The sequence below is a fragment of the Salvelinus fontinalis genome, chromosome 17 (assembly GCF_029448725.1).
Source record: "Salvelinus fontinalis isolate EN_2023a chromosome 17, ASM2944872v1, whole genome shotgun sequence".
Classification (NCBI taxonomy): Eukaryota; Metazoa; Chordata; class Actinopteri; order Salmoniformes; family Salmonidae; genus Salvelinus; species Salvelinus fontinalis.
The window spans coordinates 13,660,767-13,686,355 of NC_074681.1; the positions used below are offsets into that span (position 1 = coordinate 13,660,767).

At 41.6% G+C, this 25,589-nt stretch overlaps 1 protein-coding gene across 1 annotated transcript; it reads right to left on the reverse strand.

Moving 5' to 3' along the window:
- Positions 1 to 11,080: 11,080 nt before the first annotated feature.
- On the reverse strand, positions 11,081 to 25,089 carry LOC129813735 (kelch-like protein 14). The gene is made up of 9 exons (XM_055866207.1): positions 24,466 to 25,089; positions 22,685 to 23,573; positions 20,508 to 20,629; positions 15,249 to 15,338; positions 14,994 to 15,072; positions 14,226 to 14,416; positions 13,534 to 13,692; positions 13,109 to 13,266; positions 11,081 to 12,763 (listed from the first exon to the last, which is right to left on the reverse strand). Exons 2-9 carry the CDS (start codon positions 23,563 to 23,565, stop codon positions 12,623 to 12,625), a joined length of 1,821 nt encoding a protein of 606 aa, XP_055722182.1. The 5' UTR covers positions 23,566 to 23,573; positions 24,466 to 25,089; the 3' UTR covers positions 11,081 to 12,622.
- Between the last annotated feature and the right edge of the window lie 500 nt (positions 25,090 to 25,589).

The following is a 25,589-nucleotide window of genomic DNA, read 5'->3' on the forward strand; positions in this document are numbered from 1 at the left end:
GGAGAAGGAAGGGAGGGAAAGGGGTTGGTTATGCATGGAAATCATCCCAATAATCATTACTCTGTGCAGGGAATCAGTCAGTGTTAGATCAAGTACAGTATGCCCATGTTCTATAGAAACTAGTAAATTGCTAACATGTATTAATTGATCATCTTAATTCATGTTTATTGTGAACCATGTACCATTGAAAATGCCTGATGTTACACATGATTTAATTTATTTGGTAAAGCCTTTTTTTTAGTTGAAGTATCATGCAATGAATGGCTTGGACATCCTTCTGGAGTGGAAGTTATTAACCCAATAATAACTTGAGTCAAAACTGCTGTAGGTCTCAGGAACTGAATATGAACATTACACTGTAAATATCAATGCAATTGTTGAAAGGGCCAAAGGCTATTTGAAACTATGGTGAAGTAAAACTACAGTATATCATACATTTTACAGTAGTTGGTGGTAGTATTACATTTCTAGAACAAATCACTCAATGTCAGTCAGAGATGGGGATGGACTGCTCAATTTGTTTCATCTTCAGCTTTATCAACTTTTATTTTGAAATAAAAGAGTCGTAAGGAAAACACTGAATATTTGATTTTAAGTTGTAGTTCTAGTTAAAAATAAGTTTAATACACGGGAATTAGCACACATCACACATTTGACCACATTGACCGCTCTCGAAGAATGTTCATATGGATTACTTCATCCTCTGTGTTCCTTATTACATGTACCATGCACTGTATTATCACATCATTAAAGCAGCATTCTGTTTTAGAGTATCACTAGCAGTTTGTCAGTCTCTGCTCAATCTTTGAACAGAGTGGTTGCTTTGACTGGCTGGTGAAACAAGTGGATCTATTTCAGAATGGAGACCCCTCACATGGTAAATGTGCTGATTAATTAATTACACTCTATTGTTCCCCACTGGCTTATATATGCAATAGACATGATCTGACATGCTTCACGGTGGGAACCACACATGCAGAGATAATCCGCTCACCTACTCTGCGTCTCATAAAGATACCGCGGTTGGAACCAAATATCTCAAATTAGGACTCATCAGACAAAAGACAGATTTCACCAGTCTAATTCACCAGTTTCTTAGCACAAGCATGTCTCTTCTTATTATTGGTGTCCTTTAGTAGTATTTTCTTTGCAGCAATTCAACAATGAAGGCCTGATTCACGCAGTCTCCTCTGAACAGTTGATGTTGAGATGTGTCTGTTACTTGAACTATGTGAAGCATTTATTTGGGCTGCAATTTCTGAAGCTGGTAACTCTAATGAACTTATCCTCTGCAGCAGAGGTAACTCTCAGTCTTCCATTCCTGTGGCGGTCCTCATGAGAACCAGTTTCATCATAGCGCTTGATGGTTTTCGCGACTGCACTTGAAGAAACTTTCAAAGTTATTGAAATTTTCCAGATTTACTGACCTTCATGTCTTAAAGCAATTTTGACTGTCGTTGTCACGCCCTGGCCTTAGTATTATTTGTTTTCTTTATTATTTTAGTTAGGTCAGGGTGTGACATGGGGAATGTTTGTGTTTTATCGGTTTTGGGTGGTTATATGGTAAAGGGGGTGTTGGGTGTAGTGTATGGGTTTGTGTTGAGTGCATGTGTCTAGCTGTGTCTATGTTGGTGTAGTTGTCTAGGAGAGTCTATGGTTGCCTGAATGGGTTCCCAATTAGAGACAGCTGATTTCTGTTGTCTCTGATTGGGAGCCATATTTAGGGTAGCCATAGGCTTTCGTTTGATGTGGGTAATTGTCTATGTTATACGTTTGTAGCCTGTATGTGCACTACGTTCATAGCTTCACGGTCGTTTGTTTGTTTTGTTAGTTTTCGTAATAGTGTTTTGTTTTCGGTTCTCCTTCTTCATAATAAAAAGGAAGATGGCTTATTTTCCTAATGCTGCGTTTTGGTCCGTCAATCCTCCACACGATCGTGACAGTCGTTACCCTTTGCTTATTTGAGCTGTTCTTGCCATGAAATTGACTTGGTCTTTTAACAACTAGGGCTATCTTCTGTATACCACCCTTACCTTGTCACTACACAACTGATTGGCTCAAACGCATTAAGAAGGAAAGAAATTCCACAAATGAATAAGGCACAACCGTTAATTGAAATGCATTCCATGTGACTACATCTTGAAGCTGGTTGAGAGAATGCCAAGAGTGTGCAAAGCTGTCATCAATGATTTTTTTATTTAACTAGGCAAGTCAGTTAAGAACAAATTCTTATTTACAATGACGGCCTACCCTGGCCAACGTTGGGCCAATTGTGCACCACCCTTTGGGACTCCCAATTATGGCCGGATGTGATACAGCCTGGATTTGCATCCAGGGACTGCAGTGACACATCTTGTACTGAGATGCTGTGCTTTAGACCACTGATCCACTTGGGACTTTCCCCTGTTAACTGACCATCCAATGTTACTCCTAGGAGTTCAGCTGCTTTGAACCAAATACAATGATTTTGGATGTAAGACCCATTTATTGTCAATTACCCATTATGACACTATAACTCAGCGTGGATTCGAACCAGGGACTGTAGTGATGCCTCTTGCACTAAGATGCAGTGCCCTAGACCACTGCACCACTCAAAATCCCAAAGAGCAAAGGGTGGCTACTTTGAAGAATCTCAAATATTTGTCACGACTGCCGCTAAAGTCGGTCCCTCGCCTTGTCGACGCCACCGTTCTTCTAGCCATCGCCGCTCCACCTTTAATTTTCCATTTGTTTTGTCTTGTTTTCCTGTACACTTGGTTTACATCTCCTCATAATTACTATGTGTATTTAGCCCTCTGTTCTCTCCATGTCTGTGTGGGGTATTGTTTATTGTCAAGGTTGGCACGCTTCCGGCTGGTTTGCGCCGGGTTTTGTTTTTTACCCGTGCTTTGTGGCAGCCGGTATTTGTACTGGGTTGTTGTACTTTGTGCTGCCTCACTTGTTCTTTGGGCATTTGTTTTTGTGACGCGGTTGCGTTCTGTTCTTACTATTGCCTCAGTAAAGGGCTTCTTTGTTCACTCATCTCTGCTCTCCTGCGCCTGACTTCCATGTACCAGCTACACACACCGTTTGACAATATTAAATATATTTTGATTTGTTTAACACTTTTTTGTTTACTACATGATTCCATATGTGTTATTTCATAGTTTTGATGTCTTCACTATTATTATACAATGTAGAAAATAGTAACAAATAAAGAAAAAGGTGGTAGGTGTGTCCAAACTTTTGACTGGTACTGTACACTAAAGCAAATCCATATACATGTGGTTACGTTTATGCTACCTATGTTTTAAAAGGGACAGGCAGCTATTTGAGACTAAGCGTTTAATTTAAGTTTTAGGGTACTTTAGCAACACTGCTATGATTTTATGTGTACTTTGTAACACCATTATGGTATTATGTACTTAGTAACACCATTATTGAATGTACTTAGTAACACCACTTTTATTTTGTATGTACTGTACTTAGTAGCATAACCATGGTTGTGTATAAGTAACTAACTACATGTACTGTAATGTATGGTCCCCATAGGAGGAGGTTCAGTTATTGGGAAGAAGGAGTCGTAAGGTGGCCAACAAGGTTTCAAAGTAACTCTGTTTTGATGTCCTTATATCTAGTTAATACTGTACTCCTACTACACACTTTGTCATCAGATATGGATTTATGTAATCTCACAGGTTCATCTGTGGGGGAAATAATTGATATGTCTCATCTGCTAGGTACCTGACCAAGCGTGAGCATGTGCTCTGGCAACGTTGCTGCCAGGCAGAGAAGCTGCTAGAATGGAAATGCCAGCTGGATGCCTTGGAGGAAGCCGTGCTCTGCCTGGAGAAGGAGGTTCTGGCCATGTGGATCTTCCAAGCCTCCCAGGGGGAAAAAGAACCCCCCAAGGCCTCGATGGCATTTTGGTCCAGTCCAGCCCTGACACTGAGGAGAAGGAGGAGAAGGTGTCCTCAGATGAGGAGAAAGAGGAAGAGGTAAGGGAGTAACTTTTGTTATTTATTTTTAATATACATGTAGTACATAGTCATTGGCAATAGGTAATGTTCTACTGTGGGTCACTGCATGAGTCTTTCACCATTAGGCTGAGGCTGACTATGAGGAGGACTTTGAGTCTTCTGGGGAGAGTGAGATTGAGGAGAGCAACTCGAGCTCCAGTTCCAGCCACAGCTCCAGCAGTGGCCGAGGCAGCAGCACCGGCAGGTGCTCACCCTACCCTCCTGAGCAGAGCAACAGCCAGGTGAGTTACCCCATCGTATCATTTTATGTTTTTTGATGCTTTTGTACTGTCCATGTCTTGAGAAGTTCATTTTTGAAGTATCCAGTACATTCTCTAGTATAACTATTCTCTGCTCCACACTCTGTCCAGACAAAGGCCAGTCGTACCACCGTCGCCAAAGCCATCGGTCCACAGAGGGGAAAAATACCAAACCTCGCGATGAGCTCGATGAGCTGCTGGACGAGCTCGGGGATAAGTGGTTCAACAATGATTTGGGCCACAGTGAGGCAAAGAGGAAGCAACTCTGTAAGCTTCAGCAGCCTCATGCCAAGGCAGGCGGAAACCAGCAGCCCCATGGCAAGGCAGGTGGAAACCAGCAGTCCCATGCCAAGGCAGGTGGAAACCAGCAGCCCCATGGCTAAAGCAGGTGACAAAGAGCCTCCCAAAGAACCAGCCAAGCTTAAGCCACAAAAGGCTAAGATCCCTATGGTGGTGCCCCACACAGTGCCTGCGGTGACCAGGCTGGTGCACCTGGCTACTGGACACATTTGGACCCAAAGCAAGCTGGCCCAGGGGCCACACATCCTGGCTGACGAAGACAAGCCAGGCATCCCTCTGGGGATATATGCAGAGGGAGATGATCTGGAGACCCGTAGCAAGCGTAGCTACAGGATGGTAAGCCTTGGTGTAAAAGCACAGATTCACAATATTCACATATTGATTCACACAATCAGTTAATTCACCCAATTAGTGTAAATTAGTTAATATGGTGGAATAGTAGGTAACGAATTTCTTTTTTACAGGATTTATCGAAGTGGTGGCTCATTGTTTGTGTAGTTTTGAGTGACCCTCCTACAGTATGTCTCTAATTTTCCTGAAGGCTGTTTTTGACCTCAGCTGGGAGATCCTGAATAACATCTTCCCAGAAGGAAAAGTTAAGAGGCTGCCATGGGAGAAGCCAGAGGTCAGACATCACACCTACAAGTGTAAACTCAGCTTTGATAATATGGCAGAGGTTCAGGTAAGACAAGGTGGACCTGGCTGCTGCTGCCCCTGGGGGATGGAGTGTGGAAGTGGTCTAGTGCGGTTGACTTCTGGGTTAAGCGAGCGGTGTGTTAAGTAGTTAACTATGCGGGTCATGTTTTGGAGGACGCATGTCTCAACCTTCGCCTCTCCCGGCCCATTGACGAGTTGCCAAGATTAGACAAGGTTGTAACTAGCAGGTGGGTAAATCTTTTAAAATAAAAAATGAAATAATAAAACAAATTATCTTTGTCTCTATACTCCAACATTTTGGATTTGAGATCAAATGTTTCACATGAGGCGACATATCAGAATGTCACCTTTTATTTGAGGGTATTTTCATACTTATCTGTTTCTCTTTTTTATAAATGAAAGCACTTTATCTATCTAGTATCCCCATTTGAAGGTTTCATAAGTATTTTGACAAATTGACTTATATTTACATTACATTTAACATTTAAGTCATTTAGCAGACGCTCTTATCCAGAGCGACTTACAAATTGGTGCATTCACCTTATGATATCCAGTGGAACAACCACTTTACAATAGTGCATCTAACTCTTTTAAGGGGGGGGGGGTTAGAAGGATTACTTTATCCTATCCTAGGTATTCCTTAAAGAGGTGGGGTTTCAGGTGTCTCCGGAAGGTGGTGATTGATATGTGTGTTAATGTAGTCAAACATTTAGTATTTTGTACCATATTCCTAGCACGCAATGACTCCATCAAGCTTGTGGCTCTACAAACATGTTGGATGCATTTGCAGTTTGTTTTGGTTGTGTTTCAGATTATGTTGTGCCCAATAGAAATGAATGGTAAATAATCTATTGTCATTTTGGAGACACTTTTATTGTAAATAAGAGTAGAATATATTTCTTCTACATTAATCTTCTACACTTCTACATTAATGTGGATGTTACAATGATTACGGATAATCATGAATGAACTGTTAATATTGATGCATGATAAAGTTACAGAGGCACAAAGATCATACCCCCAAGACATGCCAATAACAGGGGAGGTTAGCATTTTTGGGGGGGTATGATACAGTGCATTCGGAAAGTATTCAGACCCCTTGACTTTTTTTTTGTTACGTTTCAGCCTCATTCTAAAATTGATTAAATTCAGGGTTTTTTCTCATTAATCTACACACAATACCCAATAATGACAAAGCAAAAACAGTAAAAAAAAATATTTTTGCCTATTCATTAAGAATAAAAAACAGAAATACCTTATTTACGTAAGTATTCAGACCTTTTGCTATGAGACTCGAAATTGAGCTCAGGTGCATCCTGTTTCCATTGATCATCCATGTTTCTGTAACTTGATTGGAGTCCACCTGTGGTAAATTCAATTGATTGGACATGATTTGGAAAGGCTCGAGTCCAGGCTCTGTCACAGGAGGCCGCGACCGGGAGACCCATGAGGCGGTGCACAATTGGCCCAGCGTCATCCTGGTTAGGGGAGAGTTTGGCGGGCAGGGATGTCCAAGTCCCATCGGGCACTAGAGACTCCTGTGGCGGGCTGACACGGTCGCCAGGTGTACGGTGGTTCCTCCGACATGTTAATGTGGCTGGCTCCCGGGTTAAGTGGGCATTGTGTCAAGAAGCAGTGTGGCTTGGTTGGGTTGTGTTTCGGAGGACGCACGGCTCTCGACCGATGCCTCTCCTGAGTCCGTGCGGGATTGCAGCGATGAGACAAGACCGCTACTACCAATTGGATACACGAAATTAGGGAGACAAAGGGGTACAAAATAAATGATTTGGAAAGGCACACACCTGTCTATACAAGGTCCCACAATTGACAGTACATGTCAGAGCAAAAACCAAGCCATGAGGTCGAAGGAATTGTCCGTAGAGCTCCGAGACAGGATTGTGTCGAGGCACAGATCTGGGAAAGGGTACCAAAACATTTCTGCAGCATTGAAGGTCCCCAAGAACACAGTGGCCTCCATCAATCTTAAATGAAAGAAGTTTGGAACCATTAAGACTCTTCTTAGAGCTGGCCGCCCAGCCAAACTGAGCAATCGGGGGAGGAGGGCCTTGGTCAGGGAGGCGACCAAGAACCCGATGGTGACTCTGTCAGAGCTCCAGAGTTCCTCTGTGGAGATGGGAGAACCTTCCAGAAGGACAACCATCTCTGCAGCACTCCACCAATCAGCCCTTTATGGTAGAGTGGCCAGACAGTAGCCACTCCTCAGTAAAAGGCACATGACAGCCCACGTGGAGTTTGCCAAAAGGCACCTAAAGGACTCTCAGACAATGAAACAAGATTCTCTGGTCTGATGAAACCAGGATTGAACTCTTTGGCCTGAATGCCAAGCGTCACATATGTAGGAAACTTTGCACCATACCCTACGGTGAAGCATGGTGGTGGCAGCATCATGCTGTGGGGATGTTTTTCAGTGGCAGGGACTGAGAGACTAGTCAGGATCAAGGGAAAGATGAACGGAGCAAAGTAGAGAGAGAACCTTGATGAAAAACCTGCTCCAGAGCACCTAGGACCTAGGACTGGGGCGAAGGTCCACCTTCCAACAGGACAATGACTCTAAGCACACAGCTAAGGCAACGCAGGAGTGGCTTCAGAACAAGTCTCTGAAAGTCCTTGAGTGGCCCAGCCAGAGCCCGGACTTGAACCAGATCAAATATCTCTGGAGAAGCCTGAACATAGCTGTGCAGCGATGCTCCCTATCCAACCTGACAGAGCTTGAGAGGATCTGTAGAGAAGAATGGGAGAAACTCCCCAAATACAGGTGTGCCAAGCTCCCCAAATAATAAAAGTTGAAAACCTAAAAACCTAAAAATGACTAGCTAGCAGCAGGAGTTTGCGGTCAAATTGTAAATGGCCAACAGCCTCTTTGAAAATGGACACTGTTGGTGTCCTTTACCAGATAAAGAGAGGAATGCCAACCAGCAGATGCACATATTTTTGCTGCTTGTGTTTGTTTGTGTATACTCTGAGTCTGAAGGTTATCACAAAGTAGTCTTTCAGCATTACTTTCTGCAGTTTTCCACCTTTATAGTGTTTACAATTATACTGGGGCAGCAGGTAGTTTAGCGGTTAGAATGTTGGGCCAGCAACTGAAGGTTGCTAGATCTATTCCCTGAGCTGACAAGGGGAAAAATCTGCTAGCCAGCTAGTTAAGCATACAACTAATTGTTCCATGGTCACCATTAATAATGGCCAACACTGACTATGACCCCACTCTCTGAGGTGTGTCAGGGAGAGTTGGGTTATGCATAAAACACATTTTCAATTCACATGTGTGAAATAGGACAAATACGTATAAGCACCCACCAAAGTGTTATTATTTAAAATTTCAATCGGGATCTTCCGAACTGTTTTCGTACTTCATACTTTTGGGTTCTGTCCCCTAATATTTTGAATGGGCTTGACGAATATATTATCAAAATCGTGTGAAATATATACAGTGGGGCAAAAAAGTATTTAATCAGCCACCAATTGTGCAAGTTCTTCCACTTAAAAAGATGAGAGAGGCCTGTACTTTTCATCATAGGTACACTTCAACTATGACAGACAACATGAGGGGAAAAAATCCAGAAAATCACATTGTAGGATTTTTAATGAATTTATTTGCAAATTATGGTGGAAAATAAGTATTTGGTCACCTACAAACAAGCAAGATTTCTGGCTCTCACAGACCTGTAACTTCTTCTTTAAGAGGCTCCTCTGTCCTCCACTCGTTACCTGTATTAATGGCACCTGTTTGAACTTGTTATCAGTATAAAAGACACCTGTCCACAACCTCAAACAGTCACACTCCAAACTCCACTATGGCCAAGACCAAAGAGCTGTCTGGAATTAAAATTGATTTTTTTTGGGGGGTTGTGTCATTTACAAACCATGGCTACCACTTTTAAGATCCAAATATTTTTTATTGTGAAACAAACAAGAAATAAGACCAAAAAATTGAAAACTTGAGCGTGCATGACTATTCACCCCCCCCCCCCCCCCCCCCCCAAGTCAATACTTTGCAGAGCCACATTTTGCAGTAAATACAGCTGCAAGTCTCTTGAGGTATGTCTCTATAAACTTGGTACATCTAGCCACTGGGATTTTTGCCCATTCTTCAGGGCTAAACTGCTCCAGCTCCTTCAAGTTGGATGGGTTCCGCTGGTGTACAGCAAGTCATACCACAGATTTTCAATTGGATTGAGGTCTGGGCTTTGACTGGGCCATTAAAAGAAATTTAAATGTTTCCCCGTAAACCACTCGAGTGTTGCTTTAGCAGTATGCTTAGACTCATTGTCCTGCTGGAAGGAGAACCTCAGTCCCAGTCTCAAATCTCTGGAAGACTGAAACAAGATTCCCTCAAGAATTTCCCTGTATTTAGCGCCATCCATCATTCCTTCAATTCTGACAAGTTTCCCAGTCCCTGACGAAAAATATGGGGTTGGGGTTCTGGGGGTTCTCGGGATGATGAGAGGTGTTGGGTTTGTGCCCGACATAGCATTTTCCTTGATGGTCAAAAAGCTACATTTTAGTCTCATCTGACCAGAGTACATTCTTCCATATGTTTTGGGAGTCTCCCACATGCCTTTTGGCGAACACCAAACATGTTTGCTTATTCATTTCTTTAAGCAATGCCCCTTTTCTGGCCCCTGGACAGATACTTCAATCTCCGCTGTGGAGCTTTGCAGCTCCTTCAGGGTTATATTTGGACTCTTTGTTGCCTCTCTGATTAATGCCCTCCTTGCCTGGTCCATGAGTTTTGGTGGGCGGCCCTCTCTTGGCAGGTTTGTTGTGGTGCCATATTCTTTCCATTTTTTTATATAATTGATTTAATGGTGCTCCGTGGGATGTTCATAATTTCTGATATTTTTTTACAACCCAACCCTGATCTGTACGTCTCCCCAACTTTGTCCCTGACCTGTTTGGAGAACTCCTTGGTCTTCATGGTGCTGCTTGCTTGATGGTGACCTTTGCTTAGTGGTGTTGCAGACTCTGGGGCCTTTCAGAACAGCTGTGTATATACTGAGATCATGTGACAGATCATGTGACAATTAGACTTTATTTGACTAATTATGTGACTTTTGAAGGTAATTGGTTGCACCAGATCTTATTTAGGGGCTTCATAGCAAAGGGGGTGAATACATATGCACACACCACTTTTCCGTTTAATTTAAAAAAAAATATTTAAACAAGCAATTTTTTCCATTTCACTTCACCAATTTGGACTATTTTGTGTATGTCCATTACATGAAATCCTAATAAAAATCTATTTAAATTACAGGTTGTACTGCAACAAAATAGGAAAAATGCCAAGGGGGATTGTCACGACTTCTGCCGAAGTTGGTTCCTCTCCTTGTTTGGGCGGCGTTCGGCGGTCGACGTCACCGGTCTTCTAGCCATCGCCGCTCGACCTTTCATTTTTCCATTTGTTTTGTCTTGTTTTCCACACACCTGGTTTACATATCCTCATGATTACTATGTGTATTTAGCCCTCTGTTCCCTCCATGTCTGTGAGGTATTGTTTATTGTCTTGGTTGGCACGCTGTGTTGCGCCGGGTTTTATTTGTACCCGTGCTTTGTGGCAGCCGGTACTTTGTACTGGGTTGTTGTACTTTGTGCTGCCTCACTTGTTCTTTGGGCATTTGTTTTTGTGACGCGGTTGCGTTCTGTTCTTACTATTGCCTCAGTAAAGTGCTTCTTTTTTCACTCATCTCTGCTCTCCTGCGCCTGACTTCCATGTACCAGCTATACCCACCGTATGACAGGGATGAATACTTTTGCAAGGCACTGTATACTGGAAGTTCTATGTAAAGTGAGGGTTTGTTGACTGGATGTATTTGCAGTACCTGCAACAAGGTTCAGAGACTGTTGTAATCATCAAGTTTCCTTTTTATTTTCATATTCTAAAATGCAAAGGACATAACAGGATTTGAGAATAAATCCCAGGTTGAGTGCACAATTTTTTTTCGACTGCAAGCGATTATTTACAAAAATTAAAATCAACATACCCTATTTATATGTATTTCAACAGGTACCAATATTCAGTGTGGACCTTGCACACTTACTTAGACAAAAGAGTAGGATGTATACATGACAGTTCAATTCACTTTCATCATGTTTCTGAACTTAGTATAACTGAAGGTAACAACAATTCAGCAAACTTTTAGTTTTGTGAACCATTCTTATATACAGGGTTTTTAAAGTTCACTATTAGTGCATTAAGGACCACTGTATTCTTTATCCTTATCTTAAATGGGATATACTCTTTTTGAGGGGAATTGTGATCTCTGGAAATAGGCTCTGTTAAACATTAACAGGTAACATTGAACACAAAACCACAGAAAACCCACCTTATCACCCAGTTAACATTGCTACCAATGTATATCAATGGCTAGCAATAAATAATAATAATTTGATTGTACGACCCCTAAATAATCATATCAGTTTTTAGTGCCGTTTTTACAAAGATCAGAATAGATTTTGAATGTAAAAAGTGTTCTCGCTTGCAGCTTGAAGGGAGAAGGATTCCTTTGCCACATGTACAGTATGGCAACGATATCCAACAAGCAGATCAACTGTTAGTATGTCTCTGCTTTACAATATACTGTACACAGAATCATGATTTTGGTTGTAAAAAGATGAGCATACCCACTGGGCAAACTGGTTGAATCAAAGTTGTTTTTATGTCATTTCAACCGCAAAAATCAATGTGATGACTTTGAATTAACGTGGAAAACTAATTAGATTAGCAAAAAGTCATCAACGTAAGGTTATTTCGTACTTTTTTAACTCTAAATCCAATGACATGGTGAAATGTTGTGTTGATTTCATGTTGAATTAAAGTTAGTTGACAACTCAACCAAATGTAAATCAAAACTAGACGTTGAACTGACTTCTGTGCCCAGTGGGTATTAACCAGAGTTCCGTTTCAGTGTGATTTGGTTGACAGACAGTTTACAGTGACAATTATTTTTAACAGCACTGCATTCTGTTTTTGATTGATGTCTCCTACTAATAACAAGATACAAATGGATTTTTGAAAGCTATTACAATTCAGTTCAACACTATGCGTGCTAGTTATATCAAGATAAGCCAAAAACACTTACTATCGATTAAAGAAAAATCTGATATGAAATGTGTCCATTGTCTGGAAGAAGTTCAACACAGATGGGGTTAAATACAGGAAATACATGATAACTTACTTTTTCAAACCTTCAGTAGGCAATAATAACGAAAGTGCTCTTTTGTCAAACCAGTAAAAAAATAATTTATACACATTCCATCGGCTGATTGGAGTACTTCATCACAAAATTTGTTAACAACTGTTCGTTTATCGATGGTCCTTTCCACCATCTCCCCATTCTCTTCCTCACCTACTTCTCCTGCTACTCTGTCATACCTAGTGATGTGTTATTTGTTGAAGGGCAGACAGGCAGGCAATGTGACAGTGGAGCAGGATGGGCCTGCTAAGGGCTCTGCCACCTCTCCCTCCAGCTCTGTCCAGGTCCCCTTCTCTGGGCTAAAGCAGATGGTGGAAGACTTGTAGGCTCCCTGCAATACAGCAGTTGAGACATCGTTATTATATTAATTCATACATGGGCATGTGTCTATGAGGGCAATTTTTTAAAGGTTTTTCAAAGGTGTTTCAAAGTAATGTAAAGGTATTTCACGGTGTCCCACCTATGGTTGTCTCTATCAGGACTGAAACTAATCTAGCCACCAGGTTGTTGGTATTCCTAAACCCATACTGTAGGCCTACATACCCTAAGCTATTGTGCTTTTAAAACAAGAAAATACAACTTCATACTCACACACAATCATACATACTGTATAGCATTTCAACTAAACCTAGGATAAGCGTTAACGTAGGATAAAGATAGTGAAATTAGCCTTTACCATGCTCCAGCTGTATCCTCCCACTAGGAAGATGCTGTTGTCCAGGATGCAACAGCCGGGGCCACTGCGGCCCTCCAGGATTGGTGTCTGGAGGATGTTCCACTGGTCCGCTTTGGGGTCATAACACTCCACCAGCATTACATCCAGGTGAGAGAAACCTGAGCACAGCAGAAAGGAAACACGATGAGAAACCCTCATTGTGATTTCCCACACTGCAATATTCCTAGAATAATGCTCAACTGAGGACAAGATAGAGGGGTCATATGGCTTTATGGGTCAAGCTATTGAATCCAATTGAGCATTAGTGGACAGCATCCCTGAGAATATAGAGAATATACTAGTATTCAGAGGATCCATCTTCTACTCCACATTCATTCATTGGCTATGTGCAAAAAATAGAGTAGCTGAGACATGCCAGTCTTTACCTTTCAGATGGTTGCCCCCAATAGTGTAGAGGCGGTCATTCATCCCAGCCAGGGCATGAATGGCTCTCTTTGTGTTCATATCCTGTTTCCTGGCCCACACATCCATGATGGGGTCGTAGCAATACAGCCAGGAAACGTATTCTCCATTATGGACTCCACCTATAGTGGTATAGCAGACACACAAATAAAGACATTATTATTAGCTATGAATGGACACATCAGGATCAATTGACCCATCATTCTGCTTACCTCCCCTATATCTGTCTGTTCCCCAGCTCTTTTCCCCGCCTCAGCATTGATTGTCATATGTCGTTGTGTTCCCCGGTTCTGACACTGTTCCTGTCCTGTTCCATGTCTGTGCTATATTAAATGTTCACTCTCCGTACCTGCTTCTCATCTCCAGCATTGGTTCTTACACATCCTGACTAAGTGTGCAGGGAAATCAACGAGTCTGTGTATGCATTGATAGATGATATTTAGCAGTCCTGCACTAATCACGATACTCCAGATCAATAGATTTTTTTCCGTTCATTTTTACTGTGTCTGAGTTAGTCATTTTTCAGCTTTGCATTTTCAACATGAACTTATTTCCATTGAGATGATCCGTGAGGTCTCCCTTGTAAAATAGGTATTTTGACCTCAATGGGACAACCTATTAAAATGAAGGCTAAATAGAATGAGTGAGGTCTGACCTGAGATATATATTTTCCCATTGTGCACTGCTCCAGCGTGTGCGGCTAGGGGCTGGGGCAGGGAGGACACGTAGTTCCACTCGTTAGTCTCCAGGTTGTAGGATTCCACGCTGGAGAGGTAGCCCGACTCGTTCCTCCCACCAATCACATACAGGTGCTTATCCAGGCAGCAGGCAAAGAAACTGGCTCTCCTGAGGAGGATGTGTCAACCAGACAACATCATTAAAACAACCAGGACAGTGTGGGGGGGGGGGGGGGGGGGGGTTGTGTGTGGTGTGTGTGGTGGGTTGTGTGTGCATGTGTGTGCGTGTGTGTGCGTGCGTGCGTGCGTGCGTGCGTGCGTGCGTGTGTGTGTGTGTGTGTGTGTGTGTGTGCATGGTGGAAGCCTTGGTGGACAAAGTTACAACTCAGTTATAACCTCTGTATGTAAAAAAATAAACAAAGATGTTTTATTGTCACATACACAGGATAGGTGCTGTGAAATGTGATGCTTTACAGTGTCAGCCATAGTAGTAAGGCGCCCCTGGAGCAAATGATGGTTAAGTGCCTTGCTCAAGGGCATATCGGTAGATTTTTCACCTTGTCGGCTCGGGTATTAGAACCAGCAACCTTTAGTTACTGACCCTAACTGCTCTAACCACTAAGCTATTTGTATGGAATGGTTAGAACATACAGACCCTGCAATAATTCAGTGTTAATAATCAGTACAATAATTCCCACATCTATTTGTATTGCATTATTTTGTCAATTTTGTTTGCATTGACTTACCTTTCCTGCATAGGCGGAAGTTGTATCCAACTGTTGAATCGTGGATCATACCGGCTGACATGATTAGTGCTGTGCTTTCCTGCAAAATACATGTCAGATTCAAGATCCATAAACAGTTAATATGGCCACTCCTATCCTTTCTAAAGATGTTGAGTGGCAATAAAATGTGAATTATGAATATAAATACTATATATACATGAATAGTTTTTTTTGTATTAGTATTGGCATTAGTAGTAGTATCAGTAGTGATGTTACCATTGGGGTTCCACTGGTCCTCTCCACCCAGCAGTAGTATGAAGTTCTCCACCTCCACCACACAGTGATGGGCACTGTTGTAAGGCATTACTGGGAGACACAAGACAACAGTGGAGGATGTCAGAAACTGGCTGAGGCAGGACACATAATGGTGGTGTCATGGTTCCACCTGTCACCAGAGGGCGGCAGAGACCGCCCTAGAGACTATAATGACACAGGTGTTTTTGTTACTAATTATTATTTACTTTTAGAGAGGTATGTTTTCTGTCACCCTTTGCAGAAGCTTGATTTGTTTGCTGTGTGTGTTGTCTCCTGAGTGAGTTCGACTCTTAGTGTTGGTTGTTTTCCCAGTTTTACTTTGTACCTTGTGTTGAACGTTTTCCAGTAAAGTATTTACATTTTTTCCTAAAGTACAGGTTCCTTGTCTGGTTCTCTTCTCTGCTCCTGGGGTCTACCTCACCATGTCACAACTTGACATCCAGTAAAAACTCTATACTGTGTGTGAAAGAGCAGTAACTTGCACTCCAAACTCTAGCACCAAATCAAGCAAAAGAATCTAAACAATTCCTTTTAATCCAGTATTCAGACAATTGGTGTTGTTTCACATTTGACAACACACTGCATGAAGGCCAAACGCCCCCAACCACCTGGTGGTGGTGAAGTCTCCCTGCCTGTTTACTGTGTGAATGTCTAGGTGAACCTCCTTATCCCTCTCCCTCTCTCCACTCCATCTTCCCCTGCTAAAGTGACCCCGTTGAGATGGAGAGAAACGGTCTTAGGTGACAGTCATAATGAACATGATCATGTTCACTCAATAAATCTAGAGGCCCGCACCGTGCGTGGGCTTTTGAGCGTAAATCAGTGGCATGGTAAAGCCCACCTGTCTGTCTCCATCCGTCATTTCCACCGTCACCTCCCCGCTAGTCTGATGGATTGCAGTTGCTGTAAAATTAGACAGCCTTGAATCTCATTTCTTTCCGATTGGCCTCTCCTCTCCTCAGCTCTGCAATCTCAAAAGCTGTGGCTGGCTGACATGCAGGGGTCTTCATCTCATAGAGGGGAGTCTATCTCAGACAGATACTGACTTACACAGCTTTATCTTCAATAAGGGTGTGTGACATGCAGAGGTCTTCCATTGAAGGTGGAGAGCCTCAGATACGGTAGATAGGAGGACTAACAGCTTTATCTTGAGGGAAGGGGATTCTACTCCCTGACTTCAGTGCACCACACTGGCAAGAGGGTGTAGGTGGTAGATTTCCATTACATGCCTTAATGTTATCATTTAGTCGATGTTAAGAGATTTGAACGAGTGGTTATTTTTGTTGTGTTGCGATTTCTGCTCTTAGTAAACAACATCTGATACTGTAAAAAAACATTGCTCTCCACTGAGGGTAAATCAGATGGTATTGAGGATAAAAAGACTCAGAACGATGCTTTTACTGTCCATAACTTATGTTCAAGTCTGCTAATTTATTTGTTTTACTTCTATTCTGATAGTCTTGTACATTACAGCCTGAAAAGAAATAAGATCCATCTCTGAATCAGGGATCATGATGTTCATAGATGTTGATATCAAAATACATTTAAATTGTTCCATATTTACCACTGGAGCCTAAACTGTAAAACCACTATGTGGCAGAAACCCAATCCCTTAGAATTGGCCTTGCCTTGGCTTTACAGTAAGCTCTCAGGTTCACTAGAGGGAGTCAGACACCTCAGCATAGAAACACACTTGGTTGGGGTCGACTGAATGACTCCACGGCAACTGCACCAATCAACGTTGCGTTACTACAGCCATCTAACATCGTTAGTGTTGCATCCCACCACATTGCATTCTTTTGTTCAGTACTGTGCTTAGATCAAGATGGATTTCTGAAGCCATGAGGTATTAATGCCGGGTTGGCTCAGGTACTGTAGAATCAGGCAGCGGTGGACGGAGTCACTACTTTAACTGAGCCAATGTCTTTGTCTTCCTTCCCTTCCCTGCTTCTTCACGCTGCGATAGGTACACTAGATGGCAAGCAAGAGTTCCTCTAGTTTCTAGAACAGACGAGCTGCAGTGATCGGACGCGACAAGAGGGATCAGAATCTCCCTAAATTGTGTTGATAAATGTCTTAATCAAACGCTATCCCTCTCAGGCTTCGCCTCATTGAAAAGTTATGATTGAATGTTAATCATCCTCTATTCCACATCCATTGTGTAGCAGCTACATCAGGTGGTTATCGATGTGTTACGTTAAGGGGATGATTTTGCAGTTTTGTCCTTCCACACGGACACGGACCATTTGAGTGTTAACTTTTAGTTTTGAATAATGGAAATCCCCATTGACCTTTTGGTTGTTACACTTTATACCAATGAGCTTTAATGAGAAAAATGTCAATACTGAAATATCAATGAGGCTGAAAGTCGTTGTGTATGCATGCCTGTTCTGGTAACATGGCTGACAAAATCAAGAGGAAATGTTAAAATACCATTAATGTAACACTAATGATAACAGAGCAGAAATGTAGCTTGTTGAGTGTTGACAGACAGCAGACAGTTGCATAGTAGTTGGAACCACTGCTACAATTCTGTCTAGCTACAGATGGTATGTGTTGAAATGGTATCATGGTACATGACACTGGCAATATCAGACCAGGACCAGAAATAACTATGGGCATGTGTGAGACAAGTGCTGTTAGTGTGTTGAATGGGAGTGATTGAAAGCAGTTCTGACAAATGGACAATAAAGTTGTATTGTATTGGGAGAATAGAGTGTACGGGGTCTATGAGATGACAGTAGGGAGGTAGACCAGTGGTTAATATGTATGAATGGAGCAACATTAGTGAGAGATGCTCCCTGCCAGGCCAGAGGACAACAACTCAATATGGACACAGATGATGATCCAAAGGACAGATAAGGTTTTCCATTAGCACTTGTTTGACCTTTGGAAATTGGCAAGAATATAGTGGTGTCTCTCAAAAGGTCAACATAGACAGGTGGGAGAGAGAGCATAGGACACTATATCTTGAGGCAAGTAGTGTAATAGAAAGCTTGTTCTTTGTATTTGCAGAAGCATTACAGATGTAGGATCTTAACCCTTTACACTCGTGGGAATTGGCCTATATGGATAGGGCTAAATTGAAATATTTATTACAGAAGAAATATGAAAATGTATAACTATGGTAGCAATTGAAAGGGAACAGTTTACAGATTATGGGGAAATTATTACACCAAAGGTTAGAAAACAACCTGGCACAAGACTGAATCCAAACATTAGACTGTTGATTTTATGTGCCTTTTACATTTACTGTACTTTTTGCCGCATTTGATCATAACGAAAACTGAAAATACTCTGGTTACATTCAGTAACATGATAAGACTATTCCTGGGAAATGTGGGATAGGTGCAAAATAAGACACAAAAATGACAAGGTGTTTTGTTGTTGTCTCCAAGTGGACACACACCTCTCCAAAGTGTTCACAGTTCCTAAGACATTTCAATGCACTTTTATGACTCAAAGAACAGTCTTCAACTAAAAGGTACTTTTTGAGCTCTCCTAGCTGTGCCGTTGAGGAACTAGAGCAAGCACACTTGTAGTTGTTTTGTTTGGAACACAGCCCTGCATCCCCGCCATCACACAATTACTGTTGGTGTTTACGCAATCCAAAAACGGTCCATTATAAATCGCTATCTGGATCAGGTGGGCATCATTTGAAAGCCTCTTCTATTGCCAACATGACTAGCAAATTTATAAAATACGATCTTACAGGTTTAGGCTTCCACAAGGCATTTCAGAGAAACATTGTAATTTTGGTGCGCATAGAAAGGAGTCTTGTGCATTCAGGTGTCTGTGGCCCGACAAATTTTCTTCACAATAAACAAAAATAGGCTACTTCTGTTCAGAACAACCCAGGGTATGACAACATGTCATCTTATAACTGTACATCGAACATAATGATCATAAACATTGACACTATATATGACAAGTGCACATTTGGACTCACAGGTGTTTGGCTTGCATGTGTGACATCAAAGCAGTATTTATTATAATCCTCAATGAGTCATCTTTCAAAATACATTGAGTCCTCTTAATTTACAGCATTTCTCTCACTCAGACATCAAATAATGTGCAAAAGTTGCCCAATGGGGGCAACTTCTTGTCACGCAAGGTGCTCAAGTTCAGAATGGCTGTCAGTCAAAACTCATACAGTGCTGTGAAGCACAAGGATAGAGCTCTGACATCATGTGTAGTATGTTACTGTACAGCCACTGCGTTCCAATTTAGCCGTTTTATCAGTGCCCAAATCTTCCATTTTCAATCTGTATATGGGTATGAGTGTAAAGGATTACTTTGTTGACTATTTTGTTGCACATCAGGAAATGCAAACTTGCAGTGTATTCAAGGTTTAAAAAGACTTCTAAAGTTCCTAATTTCCACTTCCCTAACGAAACGTGTCAACCCCTACAAAAATGCCCATTCATTATAATCCACATAATAATTCACATTTCCTGTTGCTGCAGGGTTATTTTCAAGCTGTAGCAAACTGGCTCAAATTAAGATCATATTAAGATCCTACATCTGTAAATTATTGGGCAAAGAATACCCACAGAATGTGCTTTTAGCTTTGCAAGGTTTTTCAAGTTGTCGATGCATGTCCAAATACCAATATGGTTTTATTAGCTTGGAGGGATGTTTCTTTTCTCTTTAACTCTCTACTATCTATCTGGCATACTCAATATTCAATAATAATATATTGTATCTTAATATATTGGACAGTAACATGTCATTCTATAATGTTACATCTACACGCCACTATGTCATTAGATGACTATAAATCTGGCCATGCGTCTTTGCCAGGAGATTTCAGCTAAAACAAGGGAAACTCCATGCCATGGTGGTGTGCCTGTAAAGTCACGCTCTGATTAAAAACGCACTAAAAGTGCTAGTAATACACCATTACCTCTAGGAATTTGAGGAACTTCTTCCTTCTTCCCTCATTTTGCCAGAAAAAGTACTTGTGCTAAAGGCAAAGCCTCGTAACATTACATTTGAAATAAACCAACCCTTGAAATCCTATTGTTGATTTGTGGGTTGAAATCTGGTTAAAATGAGACATAAACTGTGTATGACTTTTTGTGAAATCATCCCAAAAAATCGATTGATGTTCAACATCAGCATGTTGAAAAAATATAAAATATGATGTTGATAGAATGTTGATTCATTTGACGCATATAACAGAAGAAGCTTCAGGTAAAAGACGGGGCTACTACTCACTAGTGAGGATCTTCCATGTCTTCTTCTCGTCATCATAGTACTGGACCAGATTACTGGGGAGTCGATCAGGTCCAGGAGGCAAGCCACCCACCAGCAACAGCATCCTCTTATTGGAACGAATCCTGGAGTAAAGTGGGTGTGGAGGGGTTTGGATGGGGTTGGGGTGGAGGGGAGTTGAGGTGTGGGGATAAGAGGTAGGAAACACAAAGATTACATAACTGATATAGATTAAATAAAACTACCACCAACATCAAACAAAAATACAAGCTTTTTCATTATAGTACCAAGTCAACTGCAACTGATCACTACAACTTCATTGTGTTGGAAGTCATTGAACTGTAGCATATCCTATATGAAATATTTAGATAACAAAATAATGTTCCCCATCATGTAGACACTTCCTTATTGGCCAACACTATATGAGCTATGTAGATCATAGTAGTAACATCTTAACAACATTGTGTATTAACCTGAACACTGTATCTATTTAATAACATGGTAATAACAGAGTAACTAGACTTTGTAACATCACAACTGTTTGTCTCTGAATTTATGTGAAAAAATGAACCTGCTTGCTTTTCATATGCTTTCTGTCCAAAGAGGGTTTACACCCTAAATATATCTGTTAAATTAGGTGTGAAGTCATCAGAACCTTTCTACAGGGTGACATACAGTGACACAAATATGACTGGGAGTAGATACAGTAGAGTAGATCAATATTGCTATTCACTTGGTGAAGACTCCATGTGGCAGTTCTGAACCAATTGTTCAACATATTCTTGAGTTCTGGGGGTTTGTTTGTGAAATAGCCGAGCCACGAACTTCACTGTACATTGAGTCCAGTCATCTTGTTTTGAATGAAGTTCAATGCAATTAAACAACTAGCCACAAAGTAACAGTCGTTTTAACAACATTGGCCATTAATTCCAGACATTTGTATTGTTATTTTTTATGACTAAATGACCACTGTCTCAGTGCATCCATTTGGATAATGGCCCACTCATGTGTTTTTGGGGTTATTCTCATATGCAAATGACCACTGGACATAGATAATGCAGATTAATTGAGGGGAGAGAAACAGTGGCATGTGATTAATATGAGAAGTTTAGATCCTAGATCCATGCTGCATTTGGGCCCATGTATGGACATCTCACTAAGGAGACTACTAGGCATGGCAACATGCTCAAGGACATGGAGGTCCTCTCCATTGCTCATAACTTTTTCTTTGATTTCCATTAGATAGGGAAACAGTAGTGTGCTCCATAAAGATATTGTAAGAAATAAATAAGGAAATTAACCATGCCATAAATTACTCTGGTAAATACATTATACACCACAAGTGCAAGATAATTGTTTATTTCTATTTTCTCCAATACTGTGAGATTAGTTTTCCAATCATAAAGCCTACTGTTTCTGAATTAAGAAGATAATGTTCAACAAATGTAAAAGTGAAAATTGCTCCATAATATTTCAGAGTTATAATACAAACTCCGATGTTTCAAGAGGTTTTAAACAACAGCAGCTTCAAGCACCACCAATCAATCATCTTCCTCCTGTCCATTAACTGTCTCGGAAAATGCTGATCATGACGAACACAACATGACAAGCCATGGTTGTAATGTAGGTAAGGCAAACAAAGTAACCATTCTCGGTATGGATCACCCAGACCTACAACTCTATAATCCATGAATTGTTTCTTTGCTCTTGTCAAGCTATTCAAAAATGTATAGGTTATGTATTTGTAGGTTATATCTACCCAGGTTATGTCAATAGCAGTTTTCATGTGCTCTTATGTAATATGTTTTACAAGTGTGTCTATGTTTAATTATAAGTGACCTATATATTTTTGGGAATAATGAGATAACTCGTATTTTGGAAGAAATGCCTGAATGTACTGTTCAACTATCTTCCTATTGACTGAAGTTATGTTTCTCCATCTTTTCAGCACTTACATTTTTTAACAGAGAGTTAACACATTTATAGTGTGAGATGGTATGAAAATAAGGTAGATTAGACCATTCTAAAGCATCCTCACTAACCCTAACCTTTTCCAAGTGTACAAGGTAGTATCTTTACTAACTTTGTGTGTGTGTGTGTGTGTGTGTGTGTGTGTGTGTGTGTGTGTGCGTGCGTGCGTGCGTGCGTGCGTGCGTGCGTGTGTGTGTGTACATCCTCACTTGCTGGCTGTGGTCTGCCTGCAGTGCTGTCTGAAGGGCATCAGGTGGTAGTTCATGGCATCCATCAGCAGCTTCTGGCACACTGGGTCACTCCTCATGAAGTCAACCGACTGCACCCTCTCCACCAGCTCCGGGGCCGGAATGAGGGCGAAGCGCAGCCTCTTCATCAAGTCCGGGGCGTAGTGCATGCGAGTCTCCCGGTCATGCTCCAGCCACAGCACAGACATCTGGAAGAGAGCCAGCTCCGACTCCACCGGGGGCGGCAGAGCATCCAGCATGGCGCACATCTCCTCAAAGTTCAGCAGCAGCACATCCTCCACCAGGTACTTGTTGGCCAGCTTCTTGGTCTCGTCCAAGCTGTGCAGTGCTGCGATCTTGCAGATCTGCTTGTAGTTCTGCACAGAGATCTGGTCATTGAGGAACTGCACGCTGAGCTTGGTGATCTGCGGGACATTAAGGATCTTGCTGACCGAGAGCACCTCTTCCACAGTGTCCAGAGAGAGAGTGACGTTGGCAGTGTACAGGTACTCCAGCACTAGCCGTAGTCCGATGGAGGAGCAGCCTTGGAGGACCAGGTTGTTGATGGACCGGGTGCTTGCCATCAGCTTGTCATCGGGGGAGGAAGATGGGGTACCACTGCTCCCCTGGTCCTTGTTGTTGTTGGTCCCCTCGTTGTTGAGCATATGACTGCTAGAAAAGAGACACCTGAAATACTGAGAGCAGGACGCCAGCACTGCTTTGTGGCAGTGGAACTGCTGTCCTTGGGCAGTGAGAGTCACATCACAGAAAAGCTGTTTCCTCCATAGCAGGTTGAGCCCGTGCAGCAGGGTGTCACTGTGTGTAGGGTCAAAGGTGGATGTTCTATCACCCGATCTGGACATGACTTCACCTAGGCAACAAATACACCATGCAAGCCATTTAGCCTACATCTAGCCCATTTATCTATGAATAAAATAACATGATATCATCATCACAGTCAGAAGGGAATTGTCTCTAATACCTTCACGTTACACCGATCATAATGGTTAATTAAATGAATATGCATCCGATCGAACCGGTAAACCATCATGCTGCTCCCGCCGATACTATTCTGCAATGAACAATATAGTTCGGTCCGGTAGGCTATCATTTCAACTTTGGCTCATGTCGGAAGACAAGAGAAAATAAAAACGTATTGTCCTAAGAATGTGCCGTTCAATTGCTATTTGCATTCTTTCAAGACAAGATCATTTCAATTGACGCTGCGGTTTGACGCGCATTGCCAAAACAAACTATGAGAGGAGATGCTGCAGCGCCTTCTCTTTGATAACGCAATTTAAGTTGTTGAATAAGGGAAAAGGCAACCCCTATGCAAAGATAAAATGCAGCATTCAGCTAACACTTATCGTTCTCCTCTTATCTTGCTGCACTCTCACAATGATCAAATTTACACATCCACAAATGCACGCACGGAGTGATACAAAAGCAATTAGTTTGTCCCTCACACAGCCGACATCACTGTGCTCGGTGCGGAAGCTTTTTCCCCTTTTTACCTGAGTTACGACTATTCAGACATGAGTATCGGAAATTATTAATTCAGTGCAGCAATCCAATAATATAAATGAAACATGCACATGTGTATGTAGTTAAACAACGCTAAAAATGCATTTACTACATGACAAATGTTTGTAAACTTGATATAAGCGTCCTGTACTACCTTGTTTCGTAGTCGCCACATTCTCTAAAGCGCCTGTCACAACTAAATGATGTGAGCAGCTTGCTTCAGATCAAGCCAAACTTACCTGATTACGAGCTTGTAAAAAGCTTCAGGTTCCCAACAATCTCACTTGATTTTTCTTTGTTCTCCTTTTTCTTTAGATATGTTCCTTTCCTTTAAAAGTCTATGGTCGGTGCCACAGAATAATTATTGATTCTCACTCATAAAGTCACTATTTCAGGTTATTTGTTGGCGTTGATCATTTGTTCTTCTGAATTAACAAGAAGTGTGTGAGTGTGTGAGAGGGAGCTGTGCTTTCTGCAAGAGAAGAAGAAGAAGAAATATACGTGTGACAAATTATGCTACCAAGAAACAACACATCATTATCCTTGGGCCTGGGGCTCAGTGAGTCGTAACGAGAGTAATAGGAAATCCACGGTTGGGGAGAGAAACGGTCGTGCATGGCCGGTGGAGAGAGACCATGCAGGGGTATGGATGCTGGAGAGACTCGCAAAATTATGGCTCAAGGCTATTGTAAAAACTGTCGAGCGTAAATGACTGCGATTTCAAACATCTATGGAAGAAAGAAAAGAGAAAGGGGGAGAAAAACCGAGTCTTCCCTCGCTGTTATAGAGAGAACCGTCAAGTTTTAGTGCGCATTGCTAATTAGTCAATTTCTCTCTGCCTTCACAGCCCGACGACTTTGCTGCTGAGCTGAAACTGCTAATTTCTGGGACCAGCCTTTTTTTGGCTGTGAACTGGATGGATGAATGAATGGCTTGTCTCGCACAAATGACAAAAAGCCCCTGCCTTAATCTCCATCGCCAAAATAACCTCTCATCTCATTCTGCTCCTGCTAGTCCAACTTTAGTGGATTATATGCCTCACATTTGGACGTAGAGTATGATATTACCAATAATAGTTTTATAATTTTAATTATAAAACATATTTGTATATGTTTGACAAAATTATGTTCTGGGAGCATAAATTCATCCTCATTCCAATAACCAGCAAGTTAAATTGCTATGCATATAAACATCCATTATATAGCTATTTTAGTATCTAAAAGCAGAAGTTATCAGATATTTGTAGCTTGATAGAATAGTTATTGTGACATGGACATAGGTCTACTGTAGGCCTACACAATAGAAAGGAATGCGTGTATTTGTATTTATTATGGATCCCCAAGGCAGCAGCTACTCTTCCTGG